Source organism: Pinus tabuliformis, chromosome 1_1 (assembly GCF_031772625.1).
Source record: "Pinus tabuliformis cultivar Carrire ecotype Pingquan chromosome 1_1, CPIR1, whole genome shotgun sequence".
Taxonomy (NCBI): domain Eukaryota; kingdom Viridiplantae; phylum Streptophyta; class Pinopsida; order Pinales; family Pinaceae; genus Pinus; species Pinus tabuliformis.
Window position 1 is genome coordinate 794,718,393 of NC_142297.1, and position 25,017 is coordinate 794,743,409.

Below are 25,017 nucleotides of genomic sequence, written 5' to 3' on the forward strand. Positions count from 1 at the left end.
TTTTCTTTCATGGATTGATAGCCACGTGACAAATTAGGCAGGTTACTGTTTGTAATTCTACACTCTGAATATCCCATATTCAGGGACGAGGCTGATCTCTTGGATAAGGTCGTGCAAAGGGTATTGAAAGAGGTTCCAGAACCAGAGTTGCATGTGGCCAAATATGCAACTGGTTTGGGAGAAAAAATTGAAGATTTTGAAAAGACCGTCTTATCACAGCGGGAGGAGCAGCCGGTGGAGGCCATGGTTGTGGGGATTGCAGGTGTAGGTGGAATTGGCAAAACGACGCTTGCCAACGAATTCTTCAACTGTAAGAGATCACATTACGATGGCTCGTCCTTTCTACCTGATGTCAGAGAAAAGGCGCCTAGGTTGTTTTTACCTTCTCTGCAGAGTAAGCTTATTGAAGACTTGAAAGGTATAGAAAAGAAAATTGATAGATGTGAACAAGGTATAGGAGTGCTTAAAGAGTATCTCAAGTCTTATCGTGCTCTCATAATTATAGACGATGTAGATGATGTCGATCAATTGGATGCATTTTTGCCAATTAAGGGCGTCCTTCATCCCAAGAGCTTGATTTTGGTCACTTCTCGTGACAAACATGTCCTTCGAAGTGCAGGGATAGGAAAGGCATCAATCTATCACCTAAAGGGCCTCAATAAATCACATTCCCAAGAGCTTTTCTGTTCGCATGCTTTCTTTCAGCCACATCCACGACCAGGGTTTGAAAACCTTGTCGACAGGTTTGTAAAAAGCTGCGACGGTTTGCCTTTATCGCTAAAAGTTTTTGGTGCTCTTTTATGTGGGCAAGATCAGCCTTATTGGGAAGAAAAATTGAAGGAACTTCATAGATTGCCTGATAAGATCCTGGCAAGCCTTAAAATTAGTTATAATTCATTGAATCAAAAGGAACAGCAAATATTTTTAGATATTGCTTGTTTTGGCATAGGAGAAGAGAGGGATAAGTGGGTAACAATATGGGGCGGATTGGCGGGGCTTCAAACTCTAGAAGACAGATGTCTTGTAGAGGTAAAGGAGGAGACAATGCGGAAATCGTCAACAGGTGTAGAGGTAAAGGTGAAGAGGATGAGAATGCATGATCACCTGCGCGACATGGGAAGAAATATTGCTGAGGAAGAAGTATCAATGCCCCGTCGTCTTTGGCGCTCGGTTGAGGATGTCCATGATCTGTTCGAGGAGCAGTCATTATCATCTGTAAGTCATTAATCATCTAAGACTTCATACCCATGTCCACAACTTTCAACTTCTTTTTATTCAAATAGATAAATAATAATTATGCCAGGTACTATGTCGTAATACTGTCTTTTAACGAACGAACAGGTAATACCAGATGTACGTGGAATTAGGATGCCTACCCGGTGGAACCATCGAGCAATAACAGAAGAGGAGGCATTATTACTCACAAAATCAGAGATACCGCTGAACAAAATTTCAAGTGAGCCGGCGATCAAAATGAGAACATTGCAACTTCTTGAAAGTGAAGGGGAATTTGTGGAAGGCATAATAAGAAGGGTGCGGTCACCAAATCTAGTATGGCTCCGCTGGTATAACTGTCCCTGCTCTTCGCTGCCTACCTGGATTCCAATGGACCACTTAAAAGTTTTAGAAGTGAGTGGGAGGAAACTGAAAAAATTATGGCGTCGTGATTCTCAGGTGAGTAAATGTAGATGAACATACAGCAATAGTAGATGAGAGTAATTGTGTATCTTCTGTTTTCTCATGTTATGATTAAAACGTCAAACATTGCAGGCACCTCTACAGTTGCGGGAGTTGTATGTTGATGCTCCACTTTTAGAGTTTCCAAAGTCAATAGGGAAGCTGACACACCTCGAAAAGATTGTCCTCAAGGATTCTAATTATTCAACTAGTCCTCCAGAGCCCGCAGATCTATCAACGTTACCAACGTTACCAGAAGAATTCTTTCATCTCCGCTCCTTGAAATATCTAGAGCTTCATGGGCGCTTCAGGATTCTTCCGAAGGAATTTGGAAATTTAACAAATCTCCAAAGCATCGTTCTCTCTGGCTGCCAAAGGATGGAGAAGCTTCCAGATTCCTTCACGGATTTAACAAATCTCCAAGTCATCCAGCTGTCTGGCTGCCACAGTTTGAAGCGGCTTCCAAAATCCTTGGGAGATCTAACAAATCTCCAACGAATCTGGTGCAGTCGTTTGGAGCTTCTTCCAAATTCGTTTGTGAATCTGGAAATCTCCGAGACCTCTATCTGTTGGGCTGCAACAGATTGAAGCGGCTTCCAAACTCCTTGGGGGATTTAACAAATCTCCAAAGAATCACCCTCAAGAACTGCGAAGGTTTGGAGATACTTCCAGAATCTTTTGGGTGTTTGACAAATCTTTTACGCATTGAACTCGTTGGCTGCAAAAGATTGAAGAAGCTTTCAGATTCCTTCACAGGTTTAACAAGTCTTCAACACCTCGAGCTGTCTGGCTCCGACATATTGAAACGTCTTCCAAAATCCTTGGGGTGTTTAACAAATCTCCAATATTTTAATCTATCCAATTGCAAGAGTTTGAAAAAACTTCCAAATTCCTTGGGGGATTTAACAAATCTCCAAGTAATCAGACTGGACAAGTGCGAAAGTTTGGAGGTACTTCCAGATTCCTTTGGGAATTTAAAGAATCTTCAAAGGACCACCCTGCAAGATTCCGGCTTGAAGACGCTTCCAAATTCCTTTCGGCATTTAACAAATCTTGTGTCCATAGATCTGGCAGCATGTAGAAGTTTGAAGATGCTTCCAAATAATTTATTTGGGAATTTAACAAATCTCGAAACAGTACGTCTGTCCGGTTGCGAAAGTTTGGAAAAGCTTCCACATTTCTTGGGAAATTTGACAGAACTCCGATCCATTCAGTTGAATGGCTGCAAAAGTTTGAAGAAGCTTCCGAAATTGTTGGGGGAGTTAACAAATCTCAGAGGCATTGATCTGTCTCGATGCAAAAGTTTGAAGAAGCTTCCGAAATCGTTGGGGGAGTTAACAAATCTCCGACGCATTGATCTGTCTGAATGCAAAAGTTTGAAGAAGCTTCCGAATTCGTTGGGGAATCTATCGCAGCTGAGATTTCTGGATTTGAGTCATTGTAGCACGTTTTCGATTGCACTACCTGGAAACATCACCACGCTTCAATATTTAGACTTATCAGGATGTGTCCAAATGGCAGCATTGCCCGCCCAAGTGGAACATCAGAAGTCCTTGGAATTGTTGAATCTGGTGGGTACAAACTTAAAAGAGTTGACCATTAATGCGCAGACTGCATGCCTAAGCAATTTGAAATATCTGTTCTTAGGAAGTCCTTTGTTGAAAGAGCTGCCACCTTCGTTCGGTTGCCTATCGAGTTTGAGGGAACTGCTGCTCCATGGATGCCACGAATTGAAACGCCTGCCCGATTCATTTGCACTGTTGACTCAGTTGTGGAGGTTGGAGATATCAAAATGTGGAATACAAGAGTTACCAGATCTCATGGAGATGAACAATCTCCATACTTTAAGAGTACGCGATTGTCCGCTGCGGGAACTGCCATTTAAGGAGGAGTCTGCCCCGAGGAGAAAGAGAAAGCGAAGAGCAACGGAGAAAGGCCTGATTCGGCTCACGTGGTTAGAGTTGTACTGCACAGAAGTAAGAGAGGTATCCTTTCCTGAAGGTGTGTGCATCAACCTTGAATACCTCAGCATCATGTTTTGTAATGATTTGGTAAAGGTCGGTTCATTGCCAGCAACAGTGGAGGTAGTAGACCTGCGAGGGTGTTGTAATATAGAAACGGGGGAGGTGCCACATTTCGGGAATACCACGCGTTTATTCATCCCAACGGAGGAGATGGCAGCTTTGCAGAAGGGTGTCCTGCCGCATCGTTTTGCCGTCAGGGTTATGTCCATTCGTGGTGGGCACTAGACTCTGAGCTGTAAGGCTTTAGTTGTTTGCGGTGGAGTGTAAGTATGAAAGGTATCTTAGTTGTGTTATATTTATGAAATTTAAATAAAAATAAATAAATGAGAAGCAATTACATTGAAATACTGACAGACAGCAGTGGTCTTGAAATAAATAAGGTATATTGAAATACTGACAGACAGCGGTGGTCTTCTAATTAAAATATTGAGGATAAAGAAGGTATATTCGAAGCTCACAAACTAAACGTGGTCGCCTTTAAATGAGACGCGATAGTTTATAGTGCTTAAAAAATTTAGGTATGAATAATTTTGTTGGATTTTCAAGTTTATAGCGTTTAAAGGTGTATTTTACAATGAGTGATATGTATAATATTGTTGACGAATGATTTTTCTTGATCCATTATCCAGTTTTTGTGTTCGGCTGTCATGTTTTCTGACTTTACTTTATTTTATTTTATGTTTGTTCTCTAGTTCGGTAGTATGTATGTTTTTGTTAGTGGTCAATTTAGTGTGCTCGTTATTAGCCTGTATTTATGGTTCTGGGCCATTGTTATTTTTGGATATTGATTTTTGGTTTACAAAGTTAACAATACACAATATACTACAAAGTATATTAGTTGTAAATTTTGTCTTTTTGAATATTAAAAAAAATTAAGTGGGATATTATGAAAAAAAGAGTGATGAGAATCAAATTATTTAAAAAAGATTTTAAATTTTTATATGAAAAATAAGTAATTTGAAAATTAGATATTTAGAATATTCTAAAGAATAAAATGAAGAATTCTAGTTATTATATTTTTTAAAAATATAATATTTTTTATTAATTAAATATATACTATTAAAGTAAGATGAGGTGAACATTTCTCCTAATTAGAGATATTGTGGTAATGAACACTAAGAAACTATTATTTGTCATTTTAAATATTCTTCCTCCATTAATGAAGAAAGAAATACATGATTATTTACATAAAGATATTAATCACTTTTTAATAAAAAGTATACTTTTTGTTAATGCAACTTTATGTCTATATTTCTTTTTATATTCAAGATTGTGAATTAAAGAAGGGATTAGACACCTTACAAAGACATTGGATGATATTTTCATAATACTTATCATCATGCGCTATGATTATTCATTGGATGTGTGGTCATGACAATAATGAGTTGTATACTTAATGGTTTGGCTTCATATTACTTCATTTAATTGAATATACAGGTGGTGAACTTAAACATGGATAGGGATTTATTACTTACATTTTTCCTAAGATGACACCATTAAGTATGGTTTACTCTATGAATTTTTCACTTTACACTCTTTATGCCTGCACACTTTTATATGTGGGTGTAGGGAGTATTTATAATACATTGACCATATATGATCTTCTTATGGATGACAATATACTCCTTCCTTTCACTCTTCCTTGTGACAAATCATTTGTGTTAGTATCTTTTCATTTTGAGTCATCCTTTTTACCTTAGGAGCATGACCAAGGCCTAACCACTTGATGTCTAATACTTTTTGACAAGGTCCCTTTTGCCTTTGTACCCTTTATCATGATCCTTGGTCATAGGTTTGGCCTTATTTGAGTTCCTATCTTGGGGAAACTTCCAAGTTACTTGTTGAATCACTTGGCTTCAACCCCTTTATTTGGTAATGGTAGGGAACTACACATTTACTTAGAACTATTGGGTATGTGTTATATTATTTGAGCGACTAATCCCATGTGATGTACGTTGATATGGGAGATAGGAAGGGAAACTTGGACCTCTTTGTTTGGGGGTTCTAGGGCATAGGACCCAAGAAAAAATTATTGGTATGTTTAAGCCATATTTTTTGGTGTTTTTTATCCCATGGTTTTCTAATTCTCATTAAGGAATTAAGGTTTAATGTAATATGGGGCACTGGATTAAAGATTTTGGATGTTATAAAATCATATATATTGTATTGTAAATGATGAAGAAACATAAAGGTGATACTCTAAACATTTTGTTGGTTTTCCTGGTTATGGGTTTTTATTGCTTATTGTAAATGTTTAAAACTTACAAGAACACTTCCTCTATTGTGTGTTTCCCATACTATGCAAACTTCTTTGCATTGTGGGCTCATAAATAGTACCACAACGCTTTTTAGCTATACAAAGACAATAAAAAAATGTCATCTCATAAGTCATTTAGGTTTCCGAAGAAATGGCATAAGAAAGCTAACTTATTAGATTTATATAATAAGATATTGATCAAAATACCTAAATCCAAATAAATGAGGATACATGGATCAATTTACTTTAATTTTGTGGTTATTAACTACCTCTCTTGTTTGCATGAGGATATGCAAAATATCTGGTGTGAGGGAGATGTTGGGCCCCTGTTCTTACATGATTTCAAAGGTCATTTTACCTAATATTTTATAAATTTCCCTTTATTCCTCATTTATAAATTTCCCTTTATTCCTCATTCATCATTACCTTCATTACCATATATTTGTCCATTCTCATCCCATGCAAACTTCATAAGACATATGAACATTAATATGGCTAATTTTCATCATTTGATGGTTACTCATAATGGTTTTTGTCTTTTCCTAACTTCTAAAAATTTTGGTGTGCCTATAGAAAGTTCTTGTAACAGACATTTGGAGAGTCAATTTTGAAACATCATTTAAAATTTGATGAATATCAATCTAGAAAAAGTAAAAAATGGCTTTTGTGCATAATATGGTTATTTAGGTGAATTTCAAGTAGAATCCTCAAAAAGTGCAACATATGTGATGTTTGGATAAGGTTTCCACGGGGATTTATTAAAATTGTTCGTTGAAATATGCACTTCATTGTTTGACCAACAAGCCTTGTGTACGACTTTGGGAACATGGAATTTAAGAGGTTTGATGTCATTTGACCTTCTTATGATCTCCACATGATCTACATCTGATCTCCACATAATATTCATAAGATATTCACATGATCTCTATTATCCTACATCTAAGTTAAGTTGGTTTTAGATCCACTTATTTAGGGACTGGTTCTATATTGTTGTAATCTCTTTCCTTTTATGAAGGATGAGTTATATGTATAAATATGAGAGGATATCAGTCATTTGGAGGAGGTTGGAACTATCAGAAGGAAGAGGATAGATTAAGTGTTAAGCATATGATTATGAATTAAATGTAGAATATTTCTATTTACTCCTTTGATTAATATCAAACAATAATTTTCTCTTTTCAAATGCATGTGTATTGGGTTAACTTCAGTTATGTATACTCTTTAGCAATGCTTCATCGAGTGAGGAGGCCCCCCTATGTAAGGGATGCATTACTCTTCTTCTCTTAGTTTTTTTTAATTATAGTTAGTTTGATTTTATGCTTAGTTAATGTGTCTACTTATTGTTAAGTGTAGCTTATTTTAATGTGTGTTTTCAATTTCATTTGCTTGCAGTTTGGTGTGGTGTGTCAACCCAGTGGAGGCTACTAATACAAAACTTCTAATAGAATAAAGTTTTGTTCATCTTTAATTACAAAAGTGAATAATTAAACTATAAATTATATGATTAATTGATTTTGTGATTGTAACATGGAAATTATTTACATAATAAGAGGATTTGAAAACAATTAGAACCATGACTATGTTAAATTCTTTAAATTGCGATTATTTTATATTAGAACTCTGCTTTCATGTCAAATTTTGATAGATTAAGTTAGAAACTAGACCTAGCATATATTGTGCATTACACTTCACAAGTTTACCAACTCGTACTGATGATTTAATTGTAACGAAATTCTAGTACAATTAAATTGACCAACATTTTTGGTGCCATTGTCGAGGAAGTGCACATAGGATTTGGTTTCTCATTTAGGAATACAATTAAGTTGTATAAGTAAATCATGATAAATAGGATGCATGAATATCAATAAATTTTGGGTGCTGTAATATCCCCCATGTACTAGTCCATGTGTTAAATAGGGATTATCAATTATAAATTCAGGCATGTTCAAGAATCCATTGAGTAAATAAGATTGTTACTCAAAGAAATATCTCAAATCCTAGCAACAACTGGAAACATCTCTACATCTCGGGAGGAACAAATCTTAACCACCATCAGGAGCATACTTGCACTCCAAGAAGTAATAGAATGGAAAAAAAAGGTTCATGAACAACATCTATAAGAAGATCCAGAGTAGATGAGAGGACCATGGACCACATTTGATGGAGAGAAAATATTAGAACCCAAAATCAAGGAATTTATACTATGCCTATCATTAGATCCTTTATGCATTCAAGAAAATAATCAGAAAATATTAGAGGATCTGCATGGCATGACAAAGGAAGGCATACAAAGTGATTCCAATGAAAAAGAAAATAAATGGAATCATGACTACATTGAAATTTGGTTCAAGATAAATATCAGGTCGAAGCATCACTCTCTTCTTCAACATTTCTTGACATAAGCTCAATCAAAGTAGCTAGTATCACATTTACTGGTATATATAAAATCACATTTTTCAAACTTGAATACAAACATATCTATTATCTTATTATGGATATGGATTCATTGCAAATATTCATACACTTAACAAAATAATTTCTTTCTTTAGGTAGGGTAGGATATTGTAAAGAAATAAATAAAATAGTAAAGATAAAAATAATTCTAGTTGTGAAAACCTAGTAAGTGGTGCAACTAGACATGAATCATGATGTAACATGCCTCCTCTCACATCTACCCACTTTCACCAGCTTACTCGAGGTAAACATGAGATGAGGGGCTAATATGATATGACTCAACCTCCTATATGACCTCAAGGAAATTTAGTCGACACAACTAGACCTTACTGACTTCCCTCGGGAGCCACAAGACCCCCAGGAGTAACCCAACCCCTCCAGGTGTCCAATCCTTGAGACAACTCACCTTTTCCCTAACTTAGAGCCCTAGCCGCTCCCTTGCCAAGGCCTCCATGCGACTATGGGTTCCTAGTCACTCCCTTTCCAAGGCCTCCATGTAACTATGGGTTCCCAGTCGCTCCCATAGGCCTGCATCATTGTGACTGTGGCCTTTTTCTACTAGTGTTGTGCTAGCGACTACGAGAATTAAGGTTATTTTCCAGGGCTAAGGCTTAGCCTCTACCTAGAAAGCTATGAAACTTCCAGAACTCATAAAAGACATGAAGACAATGCTTGTAAACCAAAATTGGAACCAGGACTTAAACTGACCATCCCCAACCGAGACTGACATTTTGTCAAACACTTGGTAGATATGCAACCTACAAGTCATGAATGCAAGTTTGAACATAAGGTACTGAAAAATTATCTAAGGTTTAACAAGAAGGGTCTCTACCTTCTCCCATTAGCTATCTTAACACCAATTAGGTCTTGCATTCATTATTTATTCAGTTATAAGTAAAAACATAAATAGAGCCACTAATGATATTTGTCATAAAACCATGCTTATAACCAACATATAACCAGATAAATAACCATAAGAGAAAAACCATTAAAGCCACATAATAACCAATACATTTCGTTACCAAAAGTAAGAGAAACTTAGCTTTATTAACCATAGGCAAACACCAACTGGGTTCAGGACTTCCACGTTCCACCCAACCATAGATTGACTGAACCAGATCTTTCTTTCAACCAATCACCCCCGTGCCATATTCCAAGCATGAATGTGGGAACTCATGGGATAAACCAATCCATAGACAACCAAGGGAATCCATAGGTTTAACCACCTCCACCCTCTCCATACTGTTGTCGAGATCAAAAAATCAAACCGAGCTTGGATGCCTCATAATTTCTTCACCATCCTTGAGGAATTTTCTTGACTCCACCCTCAGGATTTACCATATATCCTACCATTAGCAGTCAAGGGATTCCTACGCCTTTGGGAATTTTCCTGAGACCACCTCACCCCGGATTCTGAAACAATCTGAGAATCCAAATCTCAAACCGATAAAGAATCCCATCACACCATGGCTACCCGAAAATGGAAATGCTAGGCTAAAATCCACTGTCAAAACCCGACAAAATCCATGCCAATGACAACAAAATAACCAAATACCAACATCCACATACCATGCATGTCAAAACCAGCTACGAAATCACACATGCAATCTGTTACCTGCAAGTATTCCCATTAAAGTTGCTTGATCCTTTCCTTCCTTTCCTTTCCTTGTCCTTCTTTGCTTTTCCTTTCCTTTCCTTTCCTTGCTTGCTTACTTTCTTTCTGCTCTTTGAGACAAAACTAACACTAAACTAATAAAAGGCATTAACTGATCCTCAGAAGCCTTTTATTAATGGGGCCTCTATTCTCTTCAATTTTTTTTCCTTAATTTTCTTCCTCACATGCAACCTTTCACTTTTCACCTTCCTTTTCTTATAGTTTCCATTATTTTCATAAATAATATGCCAAAAATACTTTTTTTTTACTTTCCAAAAGCTTAGCCATTGTCTTTGCTAATTTCCCTTTAGTCATAGAACACCACAAGTGATGCCCACTAGGATATTTTTCCCAACATTTAGCTTGGAATAAGTGTCCATTGTCGGTGGTCTTATTTTACCTTTATTAACTTTTATTACATGAACTTTTAACCCGGGGTTGTTACAGACCCCTCCCCCTTAGGGGAACACCATCCTCGGTGTTAAACCATACCTACACCCAAAAAAACCACTGAAGAGAAAAAAAATACTACCTATGGAGCTTTATAACCCAGCTCGTTGCAGTATTTATAATAACATCCTGCTCAAAAGCAAAACCATCGTGTAAAACATGACAACATGACAACCGTACCGCTTATTGGAGCTTTATAACGTAGCTCATTGCGGAATTTACAATAGAAACCATACATAAATATGTACAAATTCCAAGACTCATTTGCCTTCACCGAAAAACAATGAAGGATACATAACCCGCATATGATCTTCCATCTCCCATGTAGCTTCATCGGACCCAAAGTACTTCCACCACACTTTAACTTGCTCGAGTGCTCTGTTCTGGAGCACAAGATGTTTTCGCTACAATATGCATTGAGGTTCCTGTTGGGCACGGGATCCCCCAAGGGCAGTTTTGGGGCTTAAAGCCCATATTTTGGTCCAATTTTGTAATCCAAATGTAAAGACTCCGCATTTTGTGGTCGCGGAGCGCATAGATGTTAAAGAGTCACAGGGTTGTCCACCCTTATTTTGATAATGTAATGTCGGTTGTAAAAGATCTACCCATGGTCAATGGACCATGTGATTGTATAAATAGAGCGAAGCTCTAAGTAGTTAAAAGACACGAAGGAATCAATGATCGAAGATATATGAGAGATAGATCTGAAGTAGAAGTCTAAGTTTTGGGTCGTAGCGTAGGTAGAGGCTCTGAAACTGAGTGCGCAGAGGCCTAGAAGTATGCAGCTGAGTGCACGGATCCCTGCAGTTGAGTGCGCAAGGCGAGTCGAGTCTGTAATCATCTGGAATTATCAATAAATAGAAGTATTCTATAATTTCTGCATCTTTATTTCCTGTTTATGCATCTGTTATATTGGGTATAAATTTAACTTATAATGCTTATATGATGCGCGAATGTATGTAAATGTATTGGTTAAGTGAATGCAAGTAAGAGCATCTGTTTACGTGAAGCCAACTAAGATCTGTTAATAAATCAAGTAAGATACTTAGTGTAGTTTGGGAAATATCACATTTCGTTGCCCTAGCAGCGCGAAAGCATATCAACCCCTGGTTAGGGTTGTGTGAAAGCCGATTGTAACATTTCGCGAAGGCACTGAAGGGCAGAGTAGAGGGATAAGATACTTGCGCGAAGGTAGGTATAGTTGGAATAAACTGACATCACATCCATCTCAAGGGTGTGGAAACTTGGTTCCAACATCCCCCCATACTGCTTCGGGTGAGACTTTAGTCCGCGCTCTGCGGGCTGATGCCGAAAGGGCCAGTAGTGTAGGGATTTGTTTGGCTAACTAATGCTGAACCTGGGTCAGGCCCCCACAAGCCAACAAATGGTTCCATTGCTGGGACTGGAATCTACATGAGAGATGTGTGATGTCATATCACTGGAATCCAACTAAGAAAGAAATCGAAGGTTGGTTGGACAGAAGGATTCACGAGTTCGCGGCACAGGAGAACAGAAACCCGCGACTGTCAAAAGAATAGTGGTTGGACCAATACCTGTATACGGAGATCCATGAAATCTTTTTCGCCTCTTTCCCTACTGAGCTATAAGAGCTGATCGCGAAGCTAGAAAATAGCCAAGGAAGGTGGAAACTTGACGGTCCTATTGTGTGGAACCCAGATCTAGTGCGAAGGTTGGAAGCATTGGAGGATAAGATCGCGCGCGCTGTCGATCACTGGCTCAATTGCATTATAGGAGGATTTGTTACTGAGTTCACAGTTGACACCTTAGTTAGCTATAGCGAGGCAGAGCGATGCTTTTTCAAAGGACCGCGAGGTAAGTACGTAAAATCTCTAAATACTTGGATTAAAATGTTGTTGTGTGAAAAACGGGTTATGCAACTACCTTGATGTTTGGGACTATGCGAAGCGGAAAAAGTTACAGAAACGAAGGAAATAAGGGTCCAGAGTATAGCCCCTTGATTTCACCACCGCGAAGGGATAAAGAGGGGATAGCTAAGGTCTCTCCACGAAGTGATATTCAATTGATAAGACAGGGATTTCTGCGAATACCACCTCTGCCCACACTACCTCCATCTTCACTGCCATCACCTCCAACTTCACCCGTACCACCTCCACCACCACAACGATTCAGTATGGAAAACACAGTGAATTTTCCTTTGTTCAAAGGTTTGGGAAATGAGGACCCAAACCAATTCTGGTTCATTGTGAGGGTTGTATGGGAAGCTCAAGGTGTTACAGATGATAACATAAAGAAGGAAACATTGGTTAGTGCTCTGCAAGATCGCACGCTAACTTGGTATATTAAGTACTCCAACGATAACCCGAATGCTAGAGTAGCAGACATCCAAACAGCACTAAATAGGGAATTTAGCAGGCCTAAATCCGAAGCGCAGTTGATTGTGGGATTCAAATAGATCGCGATGCTACCAGGCGAAATGCCTTGGGAACTAGATCAGAGGCTGAAATGTACGATCTGGGAAGCCAACATGAATTTGACAGATGGACAGCATCGTGATTGGTTTGTGGCTTTGCTACTACCACACTTAAGGAGTGCGTTGTCGCAGTAGAAGATAACAACTCAGGCAGAGGCCTTGGAGATTGCCATGAGACTACATGAGACTCCGATGCAAGATCCTAATCTAGGAGTTCAACAGATCCATGCAGAGCTAAAGAATCTGTGCCTTGAGATGCAAAGCTTGAAGCAGGATAGGACGGCTCGACTAGAGGTACGCGAAGAAGTATGGTGCGTGAAATGCAAGAGCCAGGGTCATGATAAAGACCACTGCCCAGTCTTTAAAAATTACCTTGCAGGAGGAGGACCGATGCCTTTAAGGCTGGAAACTCAAGCAAGACCTAGTGCGGCGCCTGCTTTGTGGTGCGCTATCTGTCAAATAGTCAGAAAACATGCCACGGATAACTGCCACCTGTTACAAAAGTATATGCAAACTCCAAAAGAGTTGTTCTTCAACTTTTGAAGATCAGTGGGACATGATGAGCATACCTGCAGGAGCTATGAATTGATGATGGATAGAACTCCCACCTATAGGGTTCAGGTCGAAACGCAACCCCTTGACTAGAATGCAGGGATGGTGTGGACAGGATTTCAGGGGCGCGGACGAAGTCGAGGTGGAGGAGGACCTGGTAGAGGTCGTGGAAAATTGATTTGCTACAATTGCGGAGGGCTAGGACACTATGCCCGCGATTGCACTAATCCAACGCGCCCATCGTGCAAGTATTGCACATTGTTTGATCATGAAACAAAATATTGTCCTATGCTAATAGCCAGGATACATGACAAAGGAGTGCTACCACCTCCCCCGACTTAGAACCTGCAAATGATGAGGTCTGAGCCACGCAAGGAAGATCCGAACGTAAATATAGTGCTCCAAAGTGGAATCACGATGGGAGATGACAAGAGGAAACAACTGGAAGACAATACATGGGTTCGCAAAGCCCCGGTGAAAGAGGCCGAGTTCGATTTGGAGCACGCTTGTGAAGCATTCATGGAAGCTAAGAAGATCTTCATTGAGGCCTCCACTTCAGGAAGCAAGGATAAACCGGAGTCGGAGATGGACCCCTCTATGCTGACAACTTTCCTCGAAACTTGTATGAAGTTACTGCGTGACAGTAAGGCTGTGAAATGGTTACAGGAACTTATCAATAGATGTGCTGGGACCACGCGTAGTCTGCAAGATCAGAAAGCATAAGACAAGGAAGAGACGTGAAATGAGACTCACCGCGCAGATCGAAGAATACGAGATGGATCAAGTCATTCTGGATTTGGGATCAGATGCGAATGTTTTACTGAAATAGACATGGGAGCGAATGGGGAGACCTGCACTACAATGGTCTCTGATTCAGCTAAGGATAGCGAATCAACAAAAAATAATACCCATGGGGCAGTCGCAGGGAGTGACCATGGATATTGAGGGAGCGAGCGTGCTGGCAGATTTTGAAGTAATAGAGATTGTTGATGATAGCAATCCCTACCCTATGCTCTTGGGAATTGATTGGGTTACTGATATGAATGGGGTAATTAATCTGAAGAAGTGAAAGATGATATTTGAGAAGAAATCACTGCGCGTAATAATACCCCTGGATCCTGCTGAAGGATTGCACTATACGGAACCGGTCCGCGACTATGAGAGTGATGATGATCTGGATTGCATCTATAAGATAACAGCGCGAGACCAAGACTGGTTGAATCCCACTGCAGATGGGTGGATTACATGGAAGAGCGAGAGTTCCTGCACTTCGGACTCTGACGAAGAAATAGAACGTTGGTAGAATCGATTACACGAAGTAACTACGTTGAATTGCAACATGATGACCCAGTCGCTGCGCTGTGTGTCATCGGAGGAAAGAAATCTGCCTACTTATGATGGACTGAATGAGGTGGATATATTTTTGAATGCATTTGAGAGGGAGGTGCTAGAAAAGCAATGCTTCTAGGCCTTGGACTGGGTACTGTGCGCTACACCCGCAAGATGGTGGGGTACGCACAAAGGAAGCTTTGATGATTGGCACGAATGTAGGAAAATGACGTGAAAACGATTTGGGAAGCCTAAGATGCGACTGACAGACAAGTACGATGGGAAGAATGATCGGCGTGCATCTGGCCAAGTGGACGCAATCTTATGGGGAAAATCCACAACCTGAGTGGGTTCACCTATTCTGTCATACCCTAGATGTTATCCCAATGAATTGGTATGTAGAAACAGAGCTTTGCCATGGCACAGGTGAATGGGATATCCTGCGCGAAGGATTCATGATGACATTTAGTTTTGAGGACGGGTTTGACGGTATTGATGAAGCACTACAAGAGGTGAAAGCAGCCATCTTCAGGATACCGCAGGATCCTTTAGACCTGACACAGCCTAAATGGGCTACTCAGCTGAGTCGCGCGCTGGAATGTTATAATGTAACTGCTGAAGAAGAGGACGAGGATTTGCGGAAGATTAACATTCCAGAGACAGAAGGCCACCGCGAGGTTCAGGGACCACAGATTGAGAACCCTAATATAACCGTGCCAGTGAAAACTAGACAGGTGAACATTGGTACGGAGGTAGAACCCAAGTTCGCGAAGATTGGAGACTACTGGGATGACGCGACGGTGGATAAGGTCACTGAATTACTCCGCAAATATCAGGACTTATTCCCTACCAAGTTTATGGATTTGAAAGGAATAATCGGAGACCTGGGAGTGATGAAGATCACGCTAAAGCCCGACGCGAAGGCAGTTAAGCAGAGGCCTTATCGCCTAAATCTGAAATACAAAGCACTCTTATAGTGACCATTTCTTGTGTTGAATTGTGTAAGGAATTTTATATTTTGTAGACACTTATTTGCTCTAATTGCATGTATAATTTAATAGTAGGAATCAAGTAATTTTTGTTTTCTCCTATTAGTTTTATTTTAATTCCATATAAGGCACCACCCAATTTATATGGTTTTTTATTTATTGAAACAAATAAACTCAATCAATTTATTCAATTTCTTTTCATTTTGCATATAGATCACCTAGAATAAATTGGCCATATAGAATAACATAGATGCCAAGTTTCACAGAGCTCAGTAAAGTTTGCAAAAAGGAATAAGGTTGATTCAAAGGATATTTACATTGATAATGGTAGATTTGGAACTAGTTACATTGATTTTTTTTAGTGAGTCTACTAACATAAAATCCATGATAGAGTGAGTTGCTAATGGAATGTAATCTTTGCTCGGGCTTATAGGTGTCTACTTTCATGTTAATGGTGACAAAATTCTTGTTATTTGTTGGAACTGCATCAATGACATCTTGGACCATCCTGAAATCACTCATACCTGTCTTCTTATCTACGGGTGAAAGCATGAAGATGGGTTACACTTTTGGGTCAAATGTGGAGATGAAATTTCAAGTTTTTCCTCTTTTATCGAATTGCACCCGTCAAAATTCATATAAACATTGTGAATTTTGGTTCAGAGTAAAAAGACAATATGTGGAGAATTATGTTGTTGTCCTAATGATATTTTTTGCAAAGAATTATGTTGTTGTCCTAATGATATTTTTTGCAAAAAATTTAGTGTTGTATAATCTCTCAATTTTCCATTAAATGCAATATATGTCCTTGCAAAGAATTATGTTGTTGTTCTAATGATATTTTTTGCAAAAAATTTAGTGTCGTATAATCTCTCAATTTTCCATTAAATGCGATATATGTCCTTGCAAATTTTCGCAAAGCATAAGTTAGTTTAAAATGTGTAATTTAAAAAAAATATATATGAGCATGATCTACACACAAAGAACTAAGTTTTTCATATTTTTTATTTCTATTTTTATTTTTTTAATGCAAAATTATATTTAAGTTGGTGAAGTAATATTTGAATTGCATTTTGGAGACACATGTGTTCATGTAAGATTTTGTTCAACTCTTTAAATAAATTGAAAAACTAAGAGTACTCTTTTGAAGCGAACTCATAAACGAAGATAGTGGTATTTTTTGAAATTTTGTTTTTTTTTGTATATTTTATGTTATTGATTTTTTATTTAGCCATTAGAGTGTCCAAAAAAAATTCAAGTGTTATGTTTAAAAGAAATTAGATGAAAAATATCATATGAATTCAAAAGTGTCAAATTCATATGCCATTGGATAGAGGATTCTTTCATGAATCCAACATGATCAACTCCGCCACTTAAGGAAATTTTTTTCCCTAAATCTGATAGCGTGCAAAATGGGGTTGCAGATAAATATGAAAAAAATGCGCTGAAACTATAATTTTTAAGACTTCAAGAGCTCGATCGAGTGCTTTAAACACTTAAATTCAACATTCAAATTGCTCGATCGAGTGTTGAAATAACCCTCGATTGAGCAATAACCCTCAATTGAGCAACATACTGGTGAACCAGTGACTCATTTCACCAAAAAGTGTAACCCAACTCCATGCTTTGATCCCTATTGTAATCACATGTGCATTCTTAGGCTTTGCAAGAATCTCCCTTAGTTTTGAGACCAATTGTTAACATTTGCAAGAAATTAAGAATTTCATGAATGAATGGATCATCTAAGCTTTCGTAGAACAAAGACTATTTATTGATGTTCGCACTGAATTCTAAACTTGCAAATACCTGCAAAGCCCATTCTCGGGACTTTGGTAAAAGCACATGTTCTCTATCCTCTCCCTGCAACGAACTGTAGGCCCCTCTTGCATTTCATGAATTTAATTTATTTTTTGGTGATTGATCCAGTGGTTGCAAAAATCGTTCCAAAACCCACAACTAATTCTTGGGCATCAACCATTTTAGAACACGTCGTTATATTAATCATTAATATTTCTTTCATGTTAATAAAATTATTATGTTTAGTTTGGTTTTTGAGGATGAAGTATATTTTTTTTAATTTTGGGAGTATAAGTTATAATTTTTTTTAGATTTGTTCTATCTTTCTCCAAACTTTACATCCATATAAAATAATAAGAATATTGAAAATATCAAAAAATGATTTTTTTTCTTATTTCAAATAAAAATTTATTGATTTATAATTAATTTCAAACTCATAATAAACTTTCCAATCTCATTTTTTAAATACCATAATATTAATTAAACTGTTAATAAATATTGATTTTAAACATTTTATATAATTTTTTTTTTCAAATTATTATTTTCCTATACATTTTTATTTATTTATTATTATTCTTTTATAAATCCATTTTTATAATTGTTTTATTTTAAATACTTAAATTTATAAGACTAACATAAATAATGCCCATTAATCATGGGCAAAGATATAACGACCTCTATACATTTTTGGATTCAGAGATGTACAGGAAGTCACTATGTAATATTGATTGTTTTTTATTTATTTCAATTAATTTAAAATTATCTAAAATTATGATTTAATTTTATATTAAAAATAAAATACAAAAAATATTATTAATTATCATATTTTATTAAATCAATTAGCTTAAATGTTTTAAAAATTCTAAACTGGTCTACGGTAATAAAGTGATAATTTTTTTCACTTTACTTTTGGATGCCCCTCTGCATCATCTTCCGTCCTCCACCCCTTCCGTCCTGCTCTACGGGACACGTGGCGTTCGGCACCGTACTCACGCGGAAAGTATGGGATGCTCGGGTCGACAAGAAAAAAATGAGACGACACTACATCACACGTTATTGGAGGGTATCACAGGCGAATCGAGACGATCTTCGTATTCGATCACAGGCGTAGCGTTTGGCAAGTGAATCAGACAATGTGCAACGTCACATCACAAAAACGGGCGGTCCCCTAAACAACGCGGCATCACAAAACTGGCGGGCCCCTGCCGACACATCATAACACTGTTCAACGCGCAAATTACGGACTTGTGGTTTCCAGGTCACCGTGTGTCCGAGAAGATCCAAAGCCACACCTACCCCTTGCTTTTGTTTTCTACCATCTCAAAGACTTTGGTGCTTCAAACTTCCCATCGCTCTGCCTGCGCATCATCTGCTTCATTGTTACTATTACTCCTGCTTCAAACTTCCTATCGATCTGCCTGCCCGCGCATCATCTGGTTGCTTATTATCATTACTTACCTCTATTCTTCTTCTTCTTCCAATGGCACACAACACAACCGCCTCTACTTCTGCATCTAATTCATCCGCGCCCAACTACTTCCATATATTTATAAATCACCGCGGCTGCGATGTCAAGAAAACCTTCGCCGCACATCTCTACCGGCGCCTTACTTCCCATGGATTGCGAGTGTTTCTTGACCGGCCAGAGTTAGAGGCTGGAAAAAGAATTATTTCTCAAATCGAGGAGGCTATCCAAGTGGCCTCTGTCCAGATTGCCATTTTCTCAGAAAACTATGCGAATTCGAAATGGTGTCTGGATGAGCTTCGGCTCATGGTAGACTCAGAGAAGCGCGGGGCTACCATTCTACCTGTATTTTACAATATTAAACCTTCCGATCTCCGGTGGGCGGACGCAGCTCAACAAGGACCGTACGCTCAAGCCCTGCTCAAACATGAAGAAAAGGGGCGATACGACCCCCGAAGAATTCAAGGTTGGAGAGAGGCTCTTTCTCAGGTTGCAAATATAAGCGGCTTTGAATTGGAGGCGTGTAATGGGTAAGTATCTTCGACACTCTTACAATTCCTGTCTTCGTTTTTCTTTCATGGATTGATAGCCACGTGACAAATTAGGCAGGTTACTGTTTGTAATTCTACACTCTGAATATCCCATATTCAGGGACGAGGCTGATCTCTTGGATAAGGTCGTGCAAAGGGTATTGAAAGAGGTTCCAGAACCAGAGTTGCATGTGGCCAAATATGCAACTGGTTTGGGAGAAAAAATTGAAGATTTTGAAAAGACCGTCTTATCACAGCGGGAGGAGCAGCCGGTGGAGGCCATGGTTGTGGGGATTGCAGGTGTAGGTGGAATTGGCAAAACGACGCTTGCCAACGAATTCTTCAACTGTAAGAGATCACATTACGATGGCTCGTCCTTTCTACCTGATGTCAGAGAAAAGGCGTCTAGGTTGTTTTTACCTTCTCTGCAGAGTAAGCTTATTGAAGACTTGAAAGGTATAGAAAAGAAAATTGATAGATGTGAACAAGGTATAGGAGTGCTTAAAGTGTATCTCAAGTCTTATCGTGCTCTCATAATTATAGACGATGTAGATGATGCCGATCAATTGGATGCATTGTTGCCGATTAAGGGCGTCCTTCATCCCAGGAGCTTGATTTTGGTCACTTCTCGTGACAAGCATGTCCTTCGAAGTGCAGGGATAGGAAAGTCATCAATCTATCACCTAAAGGGCCTCAAGGAATCACATTCTCAAGAGCTTTTCTGTTCGCATGCTTTCTATCGGCCACATCCACTACCAGGGTTTGAAAACCTTGTCGACAGGTTTGTAAAAAGCTGCGACGGTTTGCCTTTATCGCTGAAAGTTTTTGGTGCTCTTTTATGTGGGCAAGATCAGCCATATTGGGAAGAAAAATTGAAAGAACTGCATAGATTGCCTGATAAGATCCTGGCAAGCCTTAAAATTAGTTATAATTCCTTGAATCAAAAGGAACAGCAAATATTTTTAGATATTGCTTGTTTTGGCATAGGAGAAGAGAGGGATAAGTGGGTAACAATATGGGGCGGATTGGCGGGGTTTCAAACTCTAGAAGACAGATGTCTTGTAGATATAGAGGTAAAGGAGGAGACTCGGTGGATGAAATTAGGGTTTGTAGATGTAAAAGTGAAGAGGATGAGAATGCATGATCATGTGCGCGACATGGGAAGAAATATTGCTGAGGAAGTATCAATGCCCCGTCGTCTTTGGCGTTCGGTTGAGGACGTCCATGATCTGTTCGAGGAGGAGTCATTATCATCTGTAAGTGAGTTAATCATTTCAGAGTTCATATCCATGTCCGCAATTTTCAAGTTCTTTTTATGCAAATAAATAAATAATATGCCAGGTACTATGTCGTAATACTGTCTTTTAACGAACGAACAGGTAATACCAGATGTACGTGGAATTAGGATGCCTACCCAGTGGTCAGCCTATCATCAACCAATAACAAAAGAGGAGGCATTATTACGCACAAAATCAGAGATACCGCTGAAAAAAAATTCAAGTGAGCCGGCGATCAAAATGAGAACATTGCAACTTCTTCAAAGTGAAGGGGAATTTGTGGAAGGCATAATAAGAAGGGTGCGGTCACCAAATCTCATATGGCTCTGCTGGAATCACTGTCCCTGCTCTTCGCTGCCTACCTGGATTCCAATGGACCACTTAAAAGTTTTAGAAGTGAGTGGGACGAAACTGAAAAAATTATGGCGTCGTGATTCTCAGGTGAGTAAATGTAGATGAACATACAGCAATAGTAGATGAGAGTAATTGTGTATCTTCTGTTTTCTCATGTTATGATTAAAACGTCCAACATTGCAGGCACCTTTACAATTGCGGGAGTTGTATATTGTTGGTCCTGCACTTTCAGAGTTTCCAAAGTCAATAGGGAAGTTGACACACCTCGAAAAGATTGTCCTCAAGAAGTATAATTATTTAGGTCGTCCAGGGCCGGCAGGTCTGTCAACGTTAGCAGAAGAATTCTTTCATCTCCGCTCCTTGAAATATCTAGAGCTTCACGGGCGCTTCAAGATTCTTCCAAAGGAATTTGGAAATTTAACAAATCTTCAAAGCATCGTTCTCTCTGGCTGCCAAAGGATCGAGAAGCTTCCAAATTCCTTCAGAGATTTAACAAATCTCCAAGTCCTCCAGCTGTCTGACTGCAACAGTTTGAAGCGGCTTCCAAAATCCTTGGGAGATCTAACAAATCTCCAACGAATATCCCTCGACGGGTGCGGGAGTTTGGAGCTTCTTCCAAATTCGTTTGCGAATCTGGCAAATCTCCAAGACCTCTATCTGTCGGGCTGCAACAGATTGAAGCGGCTTCCAAACTCCTTGGGGGATTTAACAAATCTCCAAAGAATCACCCTCAAGAACTGCGAAGGTTTGGAGGTACTTCCAGAATCTTTTGGGTGTTTGACAAATCTTTTACGCATTGAACTCACTGGCTGCAAAAGATTGACGAAGCTTCCAGAGTCCTTCACAGGTTTAACAAATCTTCAAAAGCTCAACCTGTCTGGCTCGGACAGTTTGAAGCGTCTTCCAAATTCCATGGGCGATTTAACAAATCTCCAAGAAATCAGCCTGTCAAGCTGCGGCAGATTGAAGCGGCTTCCAAATTCCTTGGGGGATTTAACAAATCTCCAGAGAATCGCCTTCAGCAACTGCGAAGGTTTGGAGGTACTTCCAGAATCTTTTGGGTGTTTGACAAATCTTTTACGCATTGAACTCACTGGCTGCAAAAGATTGAAGAAGCTTCCAGATTCCTTCACAGGTTTAACGAGTCTTCAACACCTCAACCTGTCCGGCTCCGACAGATTGAAGCGTCTTCCAAGATCCTTGTGGGGTTTAACAAATCTCCAAGAAATCAGCTTGTCAGGCTGCGGCAGATTGAAGCGGCTTCCAAATTCCTTGGGAGATTTAAGAAATCTCCAAGAAATCACCCTCAACAACTGGGAAGGTTTGGAGGTACTTCCAGAATCTTTTGGGTGTTTGACAAATCTTTTACGCATTGAACTCACTGGCTGCAAAAGATTGAAGAAGCTTCCAGATTCCTTCACAGGTTTAACGAGTCTTCAACACCTCAAGCTGTCCGGCTCCGACAGATTGAAGCGTCTTCCAAGATCCTTGGGGAGTTTAACAAATCTCCAAGAAATCAGCCTGTCAGGCTGCGGCAGATTGAAGCGGCTTCCAAATTCCTTGGGAGATTTAAGAAATCTCCAAGAAATCACCCTCAACAACTGCGAAGGTTTGGAGGTACTTCCAGAATCTTTTGGGTGTTTGACAAATCTTTTACGCATTGAACTCACTGGCTGCAAAAGATTGAAGAAGCTTCCAGATTCCTTCACAGGTTTAACGAGTATTCAACACCTCAAGCTGTCCGGCTCCCACAAATTGAAGCGTCTTCCAAGATCCTTGGGGTGTCTAACAAATCTCCAATATATTAATCTATCGAATTGCAAGAGTTTGAACAAACTTCCAAATTCCTTGGGGGATTTAACAAATCTCCGAGAAATCAGACTGGACAAGTGCGAAAGTTTGGAGGTACTTCCAGATTCCTTTGGGAATTTAAAGAATCTTCAAAGGACCACCCTGCAAGATTCAGGCTTGAAGACGCTTACAGATTCTTTTCAGCATTTAACAAATCTTCTGTCAATCGATCTGGGAGCATGTAGAAGTTTGAAGATGCTTCCAAATAATTTATTTGGGAATTTAACAAATCTCAAAACAGTAGGTCTGTCCGGTTGCGAAAGTTTGGAAAAGCTTCCACATTTCTTGGGAAATTTGACAGAACTCCGATTCATTCAGTTGAATAACTGCAAAAGTTTGAAGAAGCTTCCGAAATCGTTGGGGGAGTTAACAAATCTCCGAGGCATTGATCTGTCTGGATGCAAAAGTTTGAAGAAGCTTCCGAATTCGTTGGGGAATCTATCGCAGCTGAGATTTCTGGATTTGAGTCATTGTAGCACGTGTTCGATTGCACTACCTGGAAACATCACCACGCTTCAATTCTTAGGCTTGTCAGGATGTGTCCAAATGGCAGCATTGCCCGCCCAAGTGGAACATCAGAAGTCGTTAGTTGGGTTGAATCTGGTGGGTACAAACTTAAAAGAGTTGACCAATGCGCAGACTGCATGCCTGAGCAATTTGAAATATCTCTTCTTAGGAAGTCCTTTGTTGAAAGAGCTCCCACCTTCGTTCGGATGCCTATTGAGTTTGAGGGAACTGCTGCTCCACGGATGCCACGAATTGAAACGCCTGCCCGATTCATTTGCACGGTTGACTCAGTTGACTCTGTTGGAGATATCAAAATGTGGAATACAAGAGTTACCAGATCTCATGGAGATGAACAATCTGGATACTTTAAGAGTACTTGATTGTCCGCTGCGGGAACTGCCATTTAAGGAGTCGTCTGCCCCAGGGAGAAAGAGAAAGCGAAGAGCAACGGACAAAGGCCTGATTCGGCTCAACTGGTTAGAATTGTACTGCACAGAAGTAAGAGAGGTATCCTTTCCTGAAGGTGTGTGCATCAACCTTACATACCTCAGCATCATGTGTTGTAATGATTTGGTAAAGGTTGGTTCATTGCCAGCAACAGTAGAGCGTCTGATTTTGAGGGGTTGTGGTGCGTTGGGAAAAATAGAAGGGCTTAGTGGGTTGGCAGAACCTTTGTGGGTAGTAGACCTGCGAGGGTGTTGTAATATAGAAATGGGGGAGGTGCCACATTTCGGGAATACCACGCGTTTATTCATCCCAACTGACACTTACAACCCCCAGGAGGAGGAGGTGGAGAAGGAGATGGCAGCTTTGCAGGAGGGTGTCCTGCCGGGTCGTTTTGCCTCACTGGTTAACGACATGAAGTTAATGGCAGTATACCCTTAAAGTTAAGGGCAGCATACTCTTGGTTAAGGGTTTAGTTTGCGGTGGAGTGTAAATATGAAAGGTATCTTAGTTGTGTTATATTTATGAAATTTAAATAAAAATAAATAAATGAGAAGCAATTACATTGAAATAATGACAGACAGCGGTGGTCTTCTAAATTAAAATATTGATGATAAAGAAGGTATATTCGAAGCTCACAAATTAAACGTGGTCTCCTTTAAATGAGACGCGATAGGATTGTTTCCACTACACTATGAAAATATAAAATTCTCCCCACTACACTATGAAAATATAAAATTATATTTTCTAGTTTATAGTGCTTAAAAAAATTTAGGTATGAATAATATTGTTGGATTTTCAAGTTTATAGCGTTTAAAGGTGTATTTTACAATATGAGTGATATGTATAATTTTTGTTGACGAATGATTTTTCTTGATCCATTATCCAGTTTTTGTGTTGGGCTATTATGTTTTCTGACTTCTATTTATTTATTTTATGTTTGTTATCTAGTTT

The 25,017-nt window shown here is 39.1% G+C and overlaps 1 protein-coding gene across 1 annotated transcript in view; it reads left to right on the forward strand.

Annotated features, from left to right (window-relative positions):
- Positions 1-24,713, forward strand: part of LOC149216390 (uncharacterized) — a 31,558-nt gene extending 6,845 nt beyond the window's left edge. Inside the window, 9 exon segments of the mRNA XM_089389935.1 lie at positions 84-1,215; positions 1,342-1,674; positions 1,771-2,214; positions 2,217-3,915; positions 4,056-4,081; positions 18,894-19,630; positions 19,752-20,886; positions 21,010-21,348; positions 21,445-24,713. Of these exon segments, the coding sequence (XP_089246061.1) occupies positions 84-1,215; positions 1,342-1,674; positions 1,771-2,214; positions 2,217-3,915; positions 4,056-4,081; positions 18,894-19,630; positions 19,752-20,886; positions 21,010-21,348; positions 21,445-24,504 (8,905 nt within the window). The 3' untranslated portion in view covers positions 24,505-24,713.
- The last annotated feature ends 304 nt before the right edge of the window (positions 24,714-25,017 follow it).